General features: G+C 37.7%; 1 protein-coding gene across 1 annotated transcript; it reads right to left on the reverse strand.

Moving 5' to 3' along the window:
* Positions 1 to 4410: 4410 nt before the first annotated feature.
* On the reverse strand, positions 4411 to 18390 carry LOC307157132 (uncharacterized protein). The gene is made up of 3 exons (XM_079868915.1): positions 18312 to 18390; positions 16713 to 16835; positions 4411 to 5983 (listed from the first exon to the last, which is right to left on the reverse strand). The coding sequence occupies exons 2-3, from the start codon at positions 16795 to 16797 to the stop codon at positions 4791 to 4793; spliced, it is 1278 nt and encodes a 425-aa protein (XP_079725041.1). The 5' UTR covers positions 16798 to 16835; positions 18312 to 18390; the 3' UTR covers positions 4411 to 4790.
* Positions 18391 to 19067: the final 677 nt, after the last annotated feature.

The following is a 19067-nucleotide window of genomic DNA, read 5'->3' on the forward strand; positions in this document are numbered from 1 at the left end:
AATGAATCAGGCAGACAGTCCTCTCAATTACTGAGGCTGCAACAACCCTATAATTGGACAAGATTAGATTATCCAATAACCCAAGAAGAACTTGGAGAACTGAAATCCCTGAATTTCAGAATGCATGCTCAAACTTTTCAACTTGATTCTGAGTTCAGTTGTTTTTCCAGAGGTCTGAAATACAAGACTCATCTCTCCTATCTTTAAAAGTGGAGACAAAACAGATCCTAATAACTACAGAGGAATCAGTAACCAGTAATTTGGGTAAAGTATTTTGTTCTATAATCAACTCTCGGATTTCATCTTTCTTAAAGCAGCAATGTTATCCGCAAATCTCAAGTTGGCTTCCTCCCTAAACATCGAACCACTGAGCACATTCACAAATTAATAAACCAGCATGTAGCCTACACCAAAAGAAAGACGGAAAAAATATTTGCATGCTTCGTAGATTTCAAGAAGGCTTTTTGACTCCATTTGGCATAAAGGATTGTTTTATAAAATCATTAAAAGTGGTATTGGGTGTAAAATATATGACTTCATTAAAAACATGTATAACAAAAATAAATGTGCAGTAAAAATTGGACAACAAAGAACAGAATATTTTTTCCAACAGTGAGGGGTCAGTCATAACTTCATTTAACATTTATATTAATGGATTGGCAGACCTACTGGACCATCAGAGAGTCCAGGACTACAACTATTCGACACAGTAGTCAAATATGTACTGTATGCAGACGACTTACTAATTCTATCTAACAGACCAGAAGGTCTCCAGAACAACCAAGACATTTTAACTAAACACTGACATGACTGGACCTTAGAAGTCAACATCCAAAAAACTAAGATTATGATAGTTCAGAAAACAAACACAAATCTGGGCCCATATTTATCAAACCTCTGACAATTACTCACAAGAACACTGCTAAGAATTCTTGGTTCAAAGCTGCGCTTAAAAGTTAGTTATCAAGCAACTCAGTCGTGATTTACGTGAAGTGTAGGACTAAATCTTAAGTCTCCGAAATTTAAATGTTTTATTTTTCAGTTATAATGATTCGCATTACCCGGCCAGCCTAAACACGGGCTCTCCGTATGCTCTCCCTATGCTCTCCCTGCTTTGGATGTCCTCTCAAGCACCTCAAGTCGGGTATGCACGGTGGTGGATGACAGCCTGACAGAGGACCCGCTCCAAGATGACTTGCAAGCACTGCAGAAAGAAAAACTAAAACTTAAAATAGAGTATTGAGATTGCAACAGGAATACAACACTATAGCATTGAAAAAACAAAAACAAGAGTGACAAATAAAATGGCCTGAAAAAAGCAGAAGTGTGTGTTAATACTTGTTAATAATTATATGCACCCAAAGTGGAGGTTGGCAAAGTGTTGACTGAAGGCTGCCCCACCACATGCAGACCTGCCAACTTGTACGCATTTTGCGTAGCGGATACACATTTTGACCTCAAAGTACGCTGGTACGATTTGTCTCTAAACTATGCAAAAACCTGGTGACGCCTCTGTGTACGCACAGTCCTCAAATCAAGCAACAACAAAAGAAGAAGAGTTCGACCAATCATAGCGTTGGGTTCATTCCCCAAATAGCAAACGGGGATGACTGACGGATGCGAAAGGCCTATCATTAAAAAGAGACTGAAAATCGACACCAATAAAAAATCCCGCTCGATCCACTTTCCACTCCCGCGGCCCGCCATCTGACTGATTTCATAAGCGAGGACAGTACAGTAGTTACGGTATTTCTAACTCCTGAAGGTAAACGGCCTGGGGTGGATGTGGAAAGTTGAAATATTGTCTTGAGTTAACTTAATCCTCTGGATTTGATGATTGCATGGATTATCTTAAAATACTCCATCATTCATGGTTACTCAAATAAGAGGAAGACATCATTCAGCCATGCAAATTATAAAATGCTCAAGTAATGCTGAACAAATCTAAATAAATTTGAAATCGCTATGGCTTAAGTAAGGGATAATCCACGGCTAGCCATGCATTAAAGAATTTTAATGCACGACGTAGAGGCGAAGAACCACCCGACGCGAAGCGGAGGGTGGTTGCCTCTACGAAGTGCATTAAGTAAGGGATAATCCACGGCTAGCCATGCATTAAAGAATTTTAATGCACGACGTAGAGGCGAAGAACCACCCGACGCGAAGCGGAGGGTGGTTGCCTCTACGAAGTGCATTAAGTAAGGGATAATCCACGGCTAGCCATGCATTAAAGAATTTTAATGCACGACGTAGAGGCGAAGAACCACCCGACGCGAAGCGGAGGGTGGTTGCCTCTACGAAGTGCATTAAGTAAGGGATAATCCACGGCTAGCCATGCATTAAAGAATTTTAATGCACGACGTAGAGGCGAAGAACCACCCGACGCGAAGCGGAGGGTGGTTGCCTCTACGAAGTGCATTAAAATTCTTTAATGCATGGCTAGCCGTGGATTATCCCGCTTATACCTTGGTTATTTGCCAAGTTAAAAATAAGTTAAAGCTGTAACTGATGTTTACAGTGTAATTTTTTAACAGACGTGTAAAAATGACGGTTATTTCTTAAGTTTAGGCTCGTCAGTTCTTGCACTCCGTCCGCTTTAAATAAAGTAGAGCCATCGGATTGCTTTTATTTGAATGAATTCACATTTATTTAAATTCATTATTAAAAGAGAGAGACAGAGAACTGAAGGAGAAGGAACAGAGAGAGAGAGAGAGAGAGAGAGAGAGAGAGAGAGAGAGAGAGAGATGCGTGCACGAGTTAACGTTACCTGTGTGCGTCGATCTCTTCTTTAAAGTCTAGCAGCTACAGTCCCCTCGTTGCTTAAGCCTACCTAAACGTTTTCATATGCGTCTCTCACTCTGCTTGCAAGTGTATCTGTGTTACTATGGTTACCAATGTAGCGGATTAATTTCGAACTGTAATCAAACTGACTGGAACTACCTGTGCATTAAACGGTTTTACTGCACACCTTCCAGCCAATCAGAATCGAGTATTTAAACAGCCCATGGTATAATGATTATTAAAGTGCTGTGATTTGTGGATTACCGAATGTAACATAATGAACTGACTCCATATGAGGAAATGTCATGAACTTGTAATTTCAATGAAAAGCATGATAACTTTTTATCCGAAAAAAAGTTGAAAAAAATTATCCGTGAATTTATATGGAAACAAGCCTTAGGAACTTTCCATCTTTACTCTCCTCATGTAATGTTGCATTCAGAGATCGACTACTTTTGACTGACAAAATTCCAGCCACCGGAAACACTAACTGATAAAGTGAGTCGTACAAAACCTTTCTTTTTAGTAAACACAAACAATGTAGTCAAGGCTCAAGTTAATGTGTAGAGCCCCTGATGATACTTCGAGCACAGTTTTATGTTGTGTCGAGCCTTCTTAGTGTTTTAAAAATAGCGATTTAGATGCTATCATAGAAGTGCCCCATGCACTCCCATTCAAAAGGCATTTTGACCCTAAACGAAAATACGGTCAATCATAAAAGTGGCGTTTCCATTCTAATTATGCTTTTACACGAAAGTTTGACTCGGGTAGATTAACAAAAAGAGCCTAGGTTCAATTTTGGCGAGAGTTACCCTTTAAGAGGTGACATTTGCCTACACTGGATGTGAGCATCGTGTTGAGCCAAAAGCAAATAGAACCCATTATAATCACGGATCACTTTCTGACATACTCCACACAGTTGAGTCTGTTGACAACAGGACAAATGGAAGAGTGAAAGAACATTCCCGTTGAAGCATCCAATTTAATCAGCCCTTTTGCGTCTCTGTATAGACTTCAGAAGGATCCCAGTGTTGGAAATAAGAGGATGGTTTATTTTAATGGTGTACCAGATTAGGATTATATGTTTTTTCGGGGCAATTTTGTTTCGTGAATGATGCACAGTGTAATGGAGTTTGCAAAGAAAGTTTTGTTAAAAGATGAAGCAGCCAACTGTACCGGATCTGACAGCACCTGCATCACAAACCATAGGTAAAAGATTTCATAATGATTTGTCAGTAAATGATGGTTTGGTATGGATGATGAGGTTTACAAAACACTAACTCACGAGCAATAGCGAGTGGGTGTTGTTACTGTTTCCTATGCAGTGACATCACGTAAGCCAATTATAACATATATATTTTAGGGTGCTTTTTGTGGAAAAAATTTGTTTTTTATTAAAATAAGTTAACCTCAAGGAACATAAAAAAAAATGTTTAACTTAATTATGAAGTTAGAAACACATAAGATCAATGGTAAGACTGCTATGTTTAGCTATTACACAACCCGTAGCTTCCAAATGTTACCAGATGAGCCATAAAAGTACTAGAAGCCAATGGAAATCCAGACTGACAACATACAGTATGCTTACTTGTGCATTCTCTCACTAAAGACAAATCAAACAATGCAGTGAAATGTTCATTATTTCATTCAGTTTATGTCCTTTTATTTACATTCTTTCATTAACATTGTGGCATTTCACAGCAAGACACACTAACATTTGAATTCTGAGGTATCAATAAGTAGAATGAAGCATTGCCGCTATACAAACGAATTATAGCCTAAATTTAACAGTTACATACTTTCCAGTGCCTTTTTTAAATTGCAGAGCCATTTAAAATCCTTTCCACTCTAAGATCACAAATAGGGTCTCTGGCTATAGAGGGTGCAGTCATCTGCATGACTTTTCAGGTGTTTCTGTAAGTGTGATGGCAAAATAAAACTTATTGCTACCACAATTCAATTTTCTTTACTCCAGAGTTAATGTGCAGGTGATATTTCTAAATACCTTGTCACACTCGGAACTGTGCCATTTCTTTTTCAGAATGAGTTCGCAAATGACGTTTCAGGTCTTTTAGATATGTGAAACACTCTTCACACCGAAGACACGTGAAAGGCTTCTCTCCAGTGTGAACTCTTATGTGAGTTTTAAGGTTTCCTTTAAGTGTGAAACTCTTCCCACACTGAGGGCAGGTGAAAGGCTTCTCTCCAGTGTGAACTCTAATGTGAACCTCAAGATTTGCTTTGTTTGTGCAACTCTTTCCACAGTGATGGCACATAAAAGGCTTTTCTCCTGTGTGAATTATTACATGATTCCTAAGGTGATTCCTGTCTGTAAAACTCATTCCACACTGCTGACATATTAAACAGTTTTCTCTTGAGTGAATCCTCACATGGCGAATAAGGTTTTCTTTACATCTGAAACATTTGCCACACTGACCACATGTGAAAGGCTTCTCTCCAGTGTGAATTCTTATGTGACCCTTAAGACTCTCTTTTTGTGTGAAGCTCTTCCCACACAGTTTGCATGTGTAAGGACTCTCTCCAGCGTGACTTCTCATGTGGGAATCAAGGGTTGCTTTACGTGTAAAACTCTTTCCACACTGAACACATATATACGGCTTCTCTCCGGTGTGAATTCTCATGTGAGTCTTAATATTTGCTTTTTGTGAGAAGCTCTTCCCACACAGTTTACAGGTGTGAGGGCTCTCTCCAGTGTGATTCCTCATGTGGGAATTAAGGCCTTTTTTCAGTGAAAAACACTTTCCACACTGAGGGCATGTGTGAGGCTTCTCTCCAGTGTGAACTCTCATGTGAGTCTTTAGATTTCCCTTTCGACTGAAACTCTTTCCACACTGTTGGCAGGTGTAAGGCTTCTCTCCAGTGTGAATTCTCATGTGGACATTAAGGCTTCCTTTTTCATTAAAACTTTTTCCACACTGTAGGCAAGTAAAAGGGCTCTCTCCAGTGTGAATTCTGATGTGGACTTGAAGGTTTCCTATTCGATTAAAACTTTTTCCACATTTTTGGCAGGTGAAATAACTTCTAGTTGCTGTCCTTATAGCTCTTTTTAGTGAGGAAGTCTTTTCTGTCTGTGAGCATTTAAAATATTTTTTTCCAGTTATTAAATCATGACATTTCTTGTTCAAATGATTCTTTTCCATTTCATTCAGTTCTTGACTCTCCCCTTTCAGCAACATCAAGTCTAAGGCAAAAAAGACAAATACAAGTTAACCATAGTTTAATAGCATACAAACCAACAGACATTAAATCATTTAAAACATCAAAACTAACAACATATATTAAATATCCTACTCCCACGAAGCTAATGAAAGAGGTGTTACCTGTAATTTCAGAATATGTCCCAATAAAATTACAATAATGCAGAAAAAAAAACAAAAAAAAAAACTTCACCCAGAAGTACTGGTTACTTGTACAGGTTTAGGAGGCTAACTTTTATAACTGTATTCCATTACAGATTACAGAATATTAGGGGTGTAACAATCACTGATGGGCAGTAACGCGTTAGAAGTAACGCGTTATTGTAATCCGATTACTTTTTTCAAGTAACGGGTAAAGTAAGGGATTACAATTGCAAAAACAGTAATTAGATTACTGTTACTTCCCCGTAAGCAGGCTGCGTTACTGCGTTATACTGCGAGACTGTCTCGCGACGTGAGCCGTGACTCGTGAGTGACAATCACATGAGCGCCGCGAAGTCAGTGGTAAACACTATGGCAAGCGATCGCGTTCAAAAGTCTTTAAACGAAACGCGTGAATTTTGACGCGTTTGTCCGCACCGTTTGTCCGTGTTCAGACGTCATGTTTATTCATGAACAATGTCGTAATGGTAAACTGGTATGCACGTGCAAACATCAGACGTTATATTTGTTCATGATGGATAATGCATTGGTACGTTGTAAGTGATGTCAGTCTTATGTCATGATTTGTCATGCCTTTTTAAGTTGTTCGTTTAACGTTCTTTCCCAAGGTAGAAAAGTCAACAGCTCTTAGAATGGGTCTTATTTTAGCAAACTGCCAAAAAACCTTTTCAGACTGTGTGCAGCTGAACCAAGAAAAGCTTAAGATTGCATGGAGCTGATAAGCATGAATGGCAGAAGAAAAAGACTGCAATTAAAAAACAAAACAAGAGAAAATTATTTTAATGCAAGCAATAAAAAACTGCACACATCAGCTGTGGAATAAAAGAAAAGAAATGCATGATCAACTAGATTAAGGCAAACTCCTGTCTTAAAGGAGAACTTGGTAACTTTTTTAACTTAATAAAACTGTCTAGAAATCATTTGGATGGTTAAACAACCTATTCTGGTGATATTGATGACTTTCCCTGCTCCCCCCAGCGTTCCCAGGTGGAAAACCAACCTTGCAACTTGGGGACTGCCGTCCCGGTAAGACAGAAATTGGAAGTCTCGTGAGAAGCGAGAACGAGAACGAGCGCGAGCGCGAAACATGAATTGCTTTACGGCAATTCCACATAAACACACACGCGTATGATGTATTACCAGATTACCCACCTCGGTAGACATAGCTCCACACGATACAGTTGGCTTGCTCCGATCATAACAAACGCACATGAGCAGCGGTAGAGAGGGGGAGGAGGCTGCCGCAAGTGAGTTTTTTACGTCCGTGTTGTGAAATATACGCCCCCCCCCCCACAGCTGTAGGGGGAGCTCGTGGGGAAAACATGCGACAACAAAAGGGAAAATCAGCGAAGAAGTGACTAGAGTTCGCTAGAGTTGCCGAGTTCTCCTTTAATGAAAACCCTGTCCACCACCCCCAAAGGTTTCACAAAGTTATTCTTGCCACTGTAACTTATGGCTTCCTAAAGACAGGTTTATGGGTAAATAAATGAATAATAATAAAAAATATATACCTGGGCTCAACATTTAAGCCTTTTCATTTGTCCTTCGGTCGGTCATTCACTTGTCCGAGTAAAAACATTTGTTAGAACAGGAAAAAAATGTGATTTTTTTGTGTGTGTGTTGTAAATATAATTTATTCCGAATCAGTATTCTCATCAGTTCAGTCATCTTTAACATATATAAATCGGCATATTTATGATATTTTAACCTTTATAAAGGGCATTTTTCCCTAATCGTTTGCTTCATCTTTCATTTAAAATTCTTAAATTTGATCAATAAATTACAATAGAATAATAAGATGCTAAAGGGCTGTTACCAATCAAATAAATTGCATTAAATAATGTAATGAGATTATTTAAAATATTTTTTGACTATACAAATAAGAAATATTATTTGTGCATAGAAATAATATTTATAAACCGCCAGTAGGAGGCGGCAGGCGACCATCTTAATGAGTGAGTCATTGATGCAATGTGCATAAAGTTAAAATATTGAAACTAAAGTTTTAAAAAAGAATGTTTCATTTGATTCAATTTTAGATGATGGAATATGCAGAAAGAATAGAATTAAGCAGAAAGGTCTATTGCTTTATAGCGTATTCATTTCGTGCATCATGTTTTTGAAAAGTAACTAGTAAAGTAATCAGTAAAGTAACTGGATTACTTTCTTGGAGAAGTAATCAGTAATCAGTAACTAATTACTTTTTCCAAGTAACTTGACCAACACTGGTAACAATACATCGATATGGATCGATGCATCGATATAACGTCTAACGATACGATGCATCGATTCCACAGGTAAAATATCGATATACACCTTTATTTTGACACTCTCCACATTCTCAGGTAACATCCTTCCGCCAAAGCGCACATTTTCATTTACTCACCAACCATACTGTCTGCCGGTGTGTCTTTATAACGTTAATCTCCTCATCTGAAATGGACGCCTGACAAGACTGACTGAACCCTAAAACCGTTTTGTCACAAACGTCGGTATTGTCCACTGTCAAGGCATCGTGAGTTCATGTTTTACAGCAGAAACAGACAAGCAGTCGCACCCTTGTTGGTGAACACAACACGATAAGTCAGTTTTAGCTACTCAGTGCGCAGTATTCAGGTCAGATGTCACTTTGAAAAGATGCGCTAGCTAAGAGGAGTTTCGTGAAAGGTGACTACCGAGGATGGATCATTTCAACGAACTTGATGAACCCGTGATATCTTCTTCGGGGCATAAAAGGAAAATAAAAGCTGAAACCTTTTCACGGAACCTTGCTAAAGCAGCTCGTTTAGTGGTGAGGGAAAAGCTTGCGTGTAGCCTAATCACAACAACAAAGTTTGTCAGGCATCTATGTCAGCTGTGGAGATTAACGTTACAAAGATTAACCGAGTGTTGTTTTATTTATCATAGCAATTACTTGGTTTTGTTTAACTCAAAAGCATGAAATGTGAATGTATCTGCTCTGCTAAAAAACAAACTTTTAATATATAAAAACATACTTTCAATTAACTTTAATTTTGTAATTTACCTGTATTTTTTAAGTTATTATTATTATTAATAATCAAAACAACCCAGCTGCAGTTTATTACTTGGAATGCACAATAAAAAATAAAATAAAAAACTAGGGCTGTCAAAAGATTAATCGCGATTAATCGCATCCAAAATAAAAGTTTGTGTTTACATAATATACAGTGCCCTCCACAATTAATTGCACCCCTGGTAAATATGATCAAAACTGGCTGTAAAAAATAAATCTGCATCGTTTATCCTTTTGATCTTTCATTCAAAAAATGTGCAAAATTCTAACCTTTCATTTAAGTAAAAGAATTTGGGGGGGGGGGGGGGGGGGGAATCACATTATGAAATAAATGTTTTTCTCCAAAACACGTTGGCCACAATTATTGGCACCCCTAGAATTTTTTACGAGTAAAATATCTCTGAAGTATATTCCCATTAATATTTACCTTTTTGTAAAGATTGTTGACCATCACAAAGTTGAAAGTGGCTGTAAGACAATAGCTAAAGAATTGAAAATCCCCATTTTGACCATCAGGGCAATAATTAAGAAGTTCCAATCAACTAAAGATGTTACGAATCTGCCAGGAAGAGGACGTGTGTCTATACTGTCTTAATGCACGGTGAGGATGAAAGTTTGAGTGGCCAAAGACTCTTCAAGGATCACAGATGGAGAATTGCAGAGATTAGTTGAGTCTTGGGGTCAGAAAGCCAAAAAAAAAAAAAAAAAACTAAAAAAAAACCTACATCCCCACATGTTGTTTGGGAGGGTTTCAAGAAAAATCCTCCTCGCTCCTCCAGAAACAAACTCCAGCAAATTTACAGCCAGTTTTGATCATATTTACCAGGGGTGCCATTAATTGTGGAGGGCACTGTATGTGTGTGTACTGTGTATAATTATTTTGTATATATAAATACACACACATGCATGTATATATTTTAGAAATATTTGCATACATTTACTGTATATATTTATATATAATTTATATTATATATAAATATTTTTTTATATAAAAATTACACATTTTTCTTAAATATATACAAGCATGTGTGTGTATTTATATATACAAATTTAATTATACACAGTACACACACATATATTATTTAAACACAAACTTTTATTTTGGATGCGATTAATCGTGATTAATCTTTTGACAGCCCTAAAAAAAAGATGATGAACAAGAATGGAGTACTTGCAAATGACCTCTTCTGTTGTAAATGTCCCAATTGGGAGAGGGTGTGCAATTTTCAAAGAGTTTAATTAAACGTTCATGTTATATATTTTGGTTGCATTTGTGAGTTAATAAAAACTGGTTGTGTGAACATAATATCTAAATATCGATTAATCGATCGATATAGCCCTGAATCAAATCGAATCGAATCGTATCGCAGATTATTTTGAGGTATCGGCAAATATCGTATCGCTGGCTGAGAGAATCGATATTGTATCGTATCGTGATGAACTGTCCGATTTACACCCCTACAGAATATATGCTGTAAAATGTAACCTGTAACATATTTCATCATATTATTCAAGGCGAATAACAATCTAAATAGTTTGAAATACTTCTCCAAAATGGCTAGATCCTTTTTTTGTCAAATGTATTGCAATTAAGTGTGCTCCAATAAGGATTTTTGGAGCCGATCACTGATCGTCGATCACAGGAAGCGGGGGTGGTGATGGGTGGCATTTTTTAGACATTTTTCAAAAAAAATTAATTTTCACCTAAATATTTAATCAGATTATGTAGTGTATTTTTGTTTTTACAACTGGGCAATTGTTGCACAATAGCTGTCACTCTGAATTGAATTCACAAAAAAAGACAGTCAGCAATAGTCAGTAATAAAACAGGAACAAATAAACAATTTTTAAGCAGTAGCACAAATAAATAAAATGGAATAAAGATACAAATAAAATAAACAGTACTTTCAAGTTGGTTTGTTTTTCAGGTAGGTCTAAAAGTAGTATTGAGGTAAGAATACTAAAGAAATTCTAAAGAAAGTCTTCCCTGCACTGCAAAAAATGCTTTTCTTACTTAGTATTTTTGTCTTGTTTCCAGTCCAAATATCAAAAAATATATAATCTTAAATCAAGATGCATTTACTAAAGTAGTAAAATGCCATAAAATATTATGTCTTGTTTTCTGGGGAAATAAATCAAAATTAAGTGAGTTTTTGCTTAAAATAAGCCTAAACGTGGCCTAAATGCAGAGCGAATTTCTCAGTCTCTATTGGCAAATTGGCGCCCTTGCAGCTGCAGGCGCCTCGGCTTGCTGAGAAGGTGCTGTGCACAGAAGCTATGTGATAAGGGGAAAGGGGAGGGGGGCGCGGGGGACAGTTCACCTCTGGGTCTCTCCCAAATGGAACGGACAAGGGGGGGAACGGGAATCTTTTGCGCACTCGAGTTCATTATCTTGCACTCGAGTTTGTTATGTGTATATATATATACAGGTCTTAAAGTGACAGCAGCCTAATAAACCGGAAGTCATTAACGATAATAGAAAAAAAGAAAAAGAGAAAATCAGTCACAGCTCTTGACTGAATAACTTTTGTAGCTTAATTAATCATTTATCTATATTTAATGTATAATTCATGCAGTGAAGACTGTGATGTGTTTGATTTATTCACTGTCTGTATATATTCTACCTGTTAGACCTACCTAAAAATCTTAAAGGACCCCTATTATGGATTTTTGAAAATGACCTTTTATGTAGTGTGTAACACAGCTCTAAGTGAATGAAAACATCCTGCAAAGTTTTAAATCTGAAAGTGCACTGTATATAAAGTTATTGTCTTTCAAAAGTAAGAGTCGACTCTGACTCTTCAATGAAATGAATTGTTTTTCAAACGAGTCATAAGCCGTTTCGTTGTGACGTCAAGACGAAACATTAGTATATTGCCCGCCCACTTATTGCGCGCGCAGACACCAGGGAAAACTTGAACCTCAAACACTGCAGCTGATTCCTGTGGATACTGGATAGCATCATGTCGAGAAGACGCTGTGCTCTACAATATAAAGGTAAAGCCAGTTTTTTTTTCACTGCCCAAGGACAAGCATGTGAAGAATCAGTGGTTAAAGTTAATCTATACCATGATATCGCAGCAGTATAATCCTAAACTTTTGCTGTGTTCCCTTTATTTCACTGAGCAAATCTCGGAGTTCAATGCAGGATTCGCAAAACGCTTGCTCTTGAAAGATGGCGTTCAAAATACTTAGTTTTGAGTTTTATATTGTGTAGGTCTCCTGCTAACTGGCTAACTCACATTATTACTGTCTTACTGAAATACTTCTGCTGATCAGTTTGTGGACCACTATTACCTAAAACTGTGTCTATTAATGCAGATTGTCTGTCGTTCTCACTAGTTTGAGTAAAGATAAAGCATGGAGCAAGATTTGTTTTACCAATGTTTATGTTACATCAGTCATTCATGCTAGAGCTCGGCTAATGTATTGCATAACTTACATGGACTGTTATTGATACAGTTTCCACGTATTCACCGCAATATATTAGAAAAATACTCTGTAAATAAATTAGTACAAGTAAAATAATCGGTTGATGGACATGCACTTGTTAATGCTGATAGTGAGGAATTACAGTTGCAACATCTCATGTACCTCAAACTGAGTAACGTTAGTGTATCACTGAGAAACGTCCTGCTCGAGTTGTCCGGCATTGACGAGCATTTACCATATCAATGCTCGGCATTGATATGGTAAAATCGACGTCATTATTCATTACTGTGTTTAGTTTACAGTGTAGGAAGCCTCAGGACCAGGACACGCAGAGCTGACGTTGTTATGGCAATGGGAGTTTTTGTTTCCGACGCGCTGTACACGGTAAACCAATCACAACAGACTGAGCTGTCTGGCCAATCAGAGTAGAGTAGCTTGCAGAAAGGCGGGATTTAGAGAGATTGATTCATTTGACAATTCATTTGACGAGTCCTTTGAGAATCATTGAAAATCTGGTGATGTGCAAATGTATATTATGAGAAAATGAAACACTTTTTTTACCTTTGATGCATGTAAACCTGTTGTAGGAGAATACAAAACAACATTAGGAAACTTTAAAATAGCATAATAGGGGCCCTTTAAAGCACCGTTTACAAAGTTGCATAGGTCAAAAACAAGGAAAACAATGATTTTTTTTGTGTGCATTTTGACAGTATCTGAACCAGTCTGACTGGGCCAATAGAAAAAAACTGAACCCTGATATATTGAAGGGCACAGGTAAATATGACATTTACAATGGGTTTATGTGAAGATTGTTTTAAATTTACATAAATTAAAAGTTGTTATATTTTTAAAGGCTAATAAATGTTAAAATTGATAGCTTTTAATTATACTGTAATCAGAGCCGCCTTAACCTAATGTTAGGCCCCGGGGCTGAGAGGTTTTGTAGGCCCCCCATCCCCTCGATTTATAGAGTCTCATTTTAAAAAAGTGTAATATCTAGGTAATCTACATCACATAATGCATTAGTTTCTTTCGAGACCTACAACAGTGAGTTTTTTTTTATTTTTTATATTGTTTTCAATTTTAATATTGTTATTAACATATCACTGAGCAAATAAACACAAGAAACTTTATTTAACAACCACACACAGCAACTAAATTTCAACTTTATGCAAATGAGAAGCGATTTTCGCGAGCGACAACCAATAGGAAAGAAGCCTTAAGTGGAGCTCAGCTCCCGTCACCGTCTCGAGTGCAGGAGAGACAGAAGAGTTCGAGGGCGATTTCACTGTTTTATATGATTTGACAGTAACTAACCACAAACATGGATATAATAAAATGATGCATGGAAAAGAAAGACAGTCAGTGAGTTTATTCTGGATTTAGTGCGTAAATCATTTTGTTTACAAATGAGATGCTTTGCAGTTGTTATATAGCCTACATGTTAAAGATTTTATTTTGGATGTGTTCATTGTGATTATATTGGCTGGGTTTATAAAAGTTTATAAAATTGAAAGGATCATTGCTTGGTGCATTTGGAAACAAAGCTTGTCTATTTCTAAATGTAATCGCGTGCATCGCTGATGATTATAGGCTACTGTGTGTTGAAAAAAACGTCGATTAAACACACTCGCAACAGACACCCCAAAGCGGAGACGTTAGTGGCACTGAGACACGAACCGCAACGCCTCATTCGCGCCGCGGGACCTCTAGACGCGCGTAAACGCGTCTTTGCATAGACTTAACATTGAAATCACTCGCGCCAGACGCTCTTTTCGCGTTTGGTGTGAACGCACCATAACAATAACATTAGAGCGACAGCACTACCAACGTCCACAAGCGACTAGCGACATACAACGACAAAATCTGACAAGTTAAAACAATATGACCTTTTCAGCTCATCATAAACCTGAACATGGGAGGCCCCTGAACTTGGGAGGCCCCTGGGCTTCAGCCCAGGTAAGCCCGTGCATTAAGGCGGCCTTGACTGTAATGCTGAATGGCTAAAATTTAATAACGACATCAGTAGCAGTATCGGTATCCGTAATAGGGCAGGTACGATGCGTCAGCGCAATCGGCGTAATCATAAATTAGTTGATTTGCGAGAAATGTGTCTTGCTTTTTATATTCCCCAATAATGGTGGCTTCCGGGCATGCTGAAATTCAGCCATTATTACAAAAATTTAGAGCCTGATCTAAAGTGTGGGAATTGACCCTTTGCTAAGTCACACCCGAAAACCGCCACAGGCCAATCGTGGCTTAGCAACCGCAACTAGGCGCAGGAGGTCTGGCAAGCTTTCGAGCGAGGGAAACATGCCGAAGCGTTGTGCGTATGCATTGTGCAAATCTGATACCCGGTATCCTAAAAGTTTGGACGGGTGGGTGGAATTTTTTCCCTTCCCGAAACCTAAAACCCAAGGGGAGAAATGCCGGGCGTGGATCAAGCAGTGTGGGAGGCCCCATTCACAACTAAATGTTGACAGGATTAACAAAAACACCTACGTTTGCTCCACGACGTGTGAGCAGTATCCTGGCGCGCTAAAAATATAAGCGGGAGAATGTTATCATTGTCAGTGGTCAGGCTAATGTCTTGTGTTTATTCCACAAGATTTATGGATAAGCTGTTTGATTTATAATTATTAGATTATTTTCAAATTTCACTCACCCTGCTGTGCATGAACATAGCTGTTCCTCAATTTGTGTGTTTCCCGTTTGAATGGTCAGCGTACAAGGCGGCTGCTGCTTGCGCTGGGACCTATAGGCTATAGCTTCAATTTTGATAAAATTATTCTCTAATCGGTTGCATATTATGTCGTGGATATATCCCTCGAATGCATACTGCAGTCCCTTTTGTCTTGCTCTCTCAGATATTTCACCTGTTCACCAAAAATTACTAATTATCTCCTTGGGAATGTCTGACACCGGTGCATACATACTGTAATAGATGTGCCAGACGCGAAAGCTTGTCAGGCGTAGCAACAGTAACTAAGGAGGGATTAGCGAAGGGTACATTTTTTAAACAGAGATGACAAACCACAGCAGCACAACTTCTATGCGGGAGCATCTAAAGAGAACATGCCGGGGCTCTTACCTCAAAACGTAGAGACTGTAGCGCAAGTATTTGGACTATTACAGCTCATTTTAAAACAGCACCCGTATACAGTTGTCAGTCCCATATTTTGTGCTTATTACGGCTGCGTTCATACAGCATTCTGCTTTTAACAAGCTGCTGTGACTGCGAGACGCACGGCTTAAACGTACTCTCTACAACCAGTTACAAAGCATTTAACACTGTTATCTAAAATATCTAATGGATGAACTCACGCCTCGATTGGAGTCATTAATTACGTCCTGTCAATTGCTGTAAAACTACACAATTTTACGGACACTGCCATGTTTGATACTGTCACTATGGTTACCACTATAGTTAGAATGCAGTTGACTTCAGCTGTTTGATCACACAGCTGAATGAACATTATCAAACAGCTCCTTTAATCCACGGAATAAACAAAACATTTCAGGATTCATCACTTTTCAGGAATCAATTTCTGCTGAAAATCCCCAAAAGTGACTGAACGCAGTTATAGACCTTATTCACAGCAGCACCATCTGACTTTTAATGGGAATGAAAGAGGGTAGACATAGGCTACATCTCTTCAGTGGGTTGTACTGTTATTTAATGTGTTTTTGAATTGTTCTGCTGACGAAACACTGAAAAAATATCTTTACAAGAAATTTCAGCAGAAAAAAAAATCATGCAAGACAACATGAGCTGTGGAAAATTATAAGTGATCTAGGAGCTTTATATAGCTTTTTACAGCTGATGCTATTAAAAAAAAGGTTTGTAGTAAACGCCTTTCCAAATTAGGCCTACACTGATCATTAGATTAATCGTTAAATCGTTAGATTAATCAAAAAAATTATTGTTAGATTAATTGATTGAAACAATATTCGGCATTTGTAGACAATAAATGTTGATCACATTACATCTTTTGCAAAAAATAAAATAATAATATTTTTTAAGATGGAAACATTTTAATAAGGATCAAATGACTGAGTTCAGTTTTGATAATGAAACCAACCTGTTTGTGTCTCAGTATCTTCTTGTTTCACACTGAATGCTTCTTCAGTCTTCATGTCTTCACTCTCCTCTTTAATCAACGCCATCTTTAGTGTCACATGGACCTCAGTTGTGTGTTTGGACACTGTCATGTTTAAGATGAGAATAATTAACAGAAAGAAAAATAAATCTAACTAAATATATGGGTGCATCTCAGTCAGCTCCCTAGTTCAGTAGTGTGGCTGGCTGCAGTAAAGGTCATAAATCTCGCACTCTCCATGTAATCGAATGGGACGCGAGCCAAACTAAAAAATCCAACTACACTTCAAATAATTTTCTTCCCAAAGATGGTTTCTGTCATTTTAGGTAGTTCTTATCGCGCAGACGTATGGTTCAAGTGTTCATTATTCCAATAAGTTTGGTTTTAGTTAGATTTGATGCTTTAAAAACGGGGTATAAAGTTATGATTGACAGCTGTGCTGTCTTTGGGAGTGGGAGTGGGAGTATACATGCAGGACCTTGATAGTGTGGCTCCTCCTTAGCATCACTACTACTGCGCAGACTCTGGCCCTGAGCGATGTAAACGGCAACGACCATTACTGCGCTGTGGTGGGGTAATACGAAGGCTAATTTCAGAAAAACATTACATTATTGATTGGCGCTTTTGAAGCACTGCTTCATGAAGCTTCAAAACCTTTACAAAACTTTTGTTTCATCAGTGGTTTGGAGCACGTATCAAACTGCTAAATGTGATTTTAGTAAACGAGGCTTCGTCACAAATGTCATTACGTTACATCGAAATGTTTAGAAATTTCAATGATTCACCGCTGGCAGGCGATGATCTCTGTAAACCCATGAATCATGCAGATTCACTGAGATTGCCCCCCCCAGCGGCGAACCATTGAACAAGTCTCTATGGTTTTTACCTGATCTCTGATAGGTTTTTATACATTTGTAGATGATTTAATGAGACATTAGTATAAATAAAATTAAAAATAATAGTCAATAATCTCTTATTGGCCTGTTTAGCTGAGCAATCCATGGAACAAACAAAACAAGCCCTGAAAAATGTATAAAAGAACACATTATACAGACAGCAGGTATTAGATGACTGTTTGATTGTATTTTATAGATTATACTTCCAATAAAACGTTTGCAATGGGTATGTAAATGCGTTTTTATGCATGCTTGGCTTGAGTTTTTTGTTGCATTTCCACTGTTTTGACCGGTGTGGCGTTTCAAACTCTTCGAAACAGTGAATCATTTCGCGAAGCAATTGGTTCAATTGATTCGAGGCTTTGAAAAGCTTCGTTTCTCGCATCACTACAGTAAATGACTGTAATTTGTCCTGAGGTGTTTTTTTTTTTTTTTTACTGCGATTACTTTGGAAAGTAATTTCTGCTTTTCGCATGGCTGACAACAGCGACTTATTGAGAGCGCAGCTTTCTAAATAAAAACAGCTTGCGAATCAAGTTTCAAATGAGTCTGGGTTTCGAAAAGGCAAGCCCATGTTATTCCTAATCCTATCGCTTCTTGTTTACAATATAACACATTCACGAAATAGGGAGCGGAATGAGACGTAGAAACATTAAAACGTTAAATGCTTAATAATAACACAAACCTTTCACCTGCCGAATCACACCAGACGCAGACCGCGGCGCAGCCTTATGACATCATCACACCGCCAGACCAAAATAAAAGTCCAAAACAACAATTTAAACCAATATATGTCAGAGAAAATACGCATTTATTTCTTGGTGAAACAATATATACCTGTTTTACAATGATGTGCTGGAAATATAAATGATCAAAGAAAGAGTGTGAGAATGTCCTTCAAAACCAAAACTGTAATGTGTGGAACAATTTGGGGACAAAAAACAAGCCATTATTACAAGCTATTCTATATTTTTTATGCATTTTGTTGTACAAAAGAGCCATATCAAACGTGACATTTAATATTGTACAAAAAGCAAGGTGTCAATAAACTATTAAGGTCAACAAATATGTAACAATCAATAGATAACATGTTGCAAAATGTTATTATTTGTGCAGTATTAATTGTTTGTTTGTTTGTTTGTTTGTTTGTTTGTTTGTTTGTTTGCTTGTGTGTGTGTGTGTGTGTGTGTGTGTGTGTGTGTGTGTGTGTGTGTGTGTGTGTGTGTGTGTGTGTGTGTGTGTGTACAGGTTTAACCTACAATATGGTGTCCAAATTGTGTAGTGTGCATTCAGGTTTCAGGGCCGTATTTATCAAGCTTCTCAAAGTGCCATTTTAGTCTTAAGTGCTGAGAATTCATGAAATTTACTCCTACTCTCTAACCTACTGTAAGTATAAAAGCAGGTTATCAAATTTCTTAAAGCTAAGAATCACTCTTACTCT

This window comes from Squalius cephalus, assembly GCF_949319135.1.
Source record: "Squalius cephalus genome assembly, chromosome: 4".
NCBI classification, from domain to species: domain Eukaryota; kingdom Metazoa; phylum Chordata; class Actinopteri; order Cypriniformes; family Leuciscidae; genus Squalius; species Squalius cephalus.

What these genes read in the sequence shown, in the direction of transcription:
- LOC307157132 (XM_079868915.1), bottom strand. Translation starts at nt 16,797, where the DNA reads ATGGCGTTGATTAAAGAGGAGAGTGAAGACATGAAGACTGAAGAAGCA. An exon ending in AGATACTGAGACACAAACAG is followed by an intron (nt 5,984 to 16,712) that starts GTTGGTTTCATT and finishes TTTTTGCCTTAG; the next exon opens with ACTTGATGTTGCTGAAAGGG.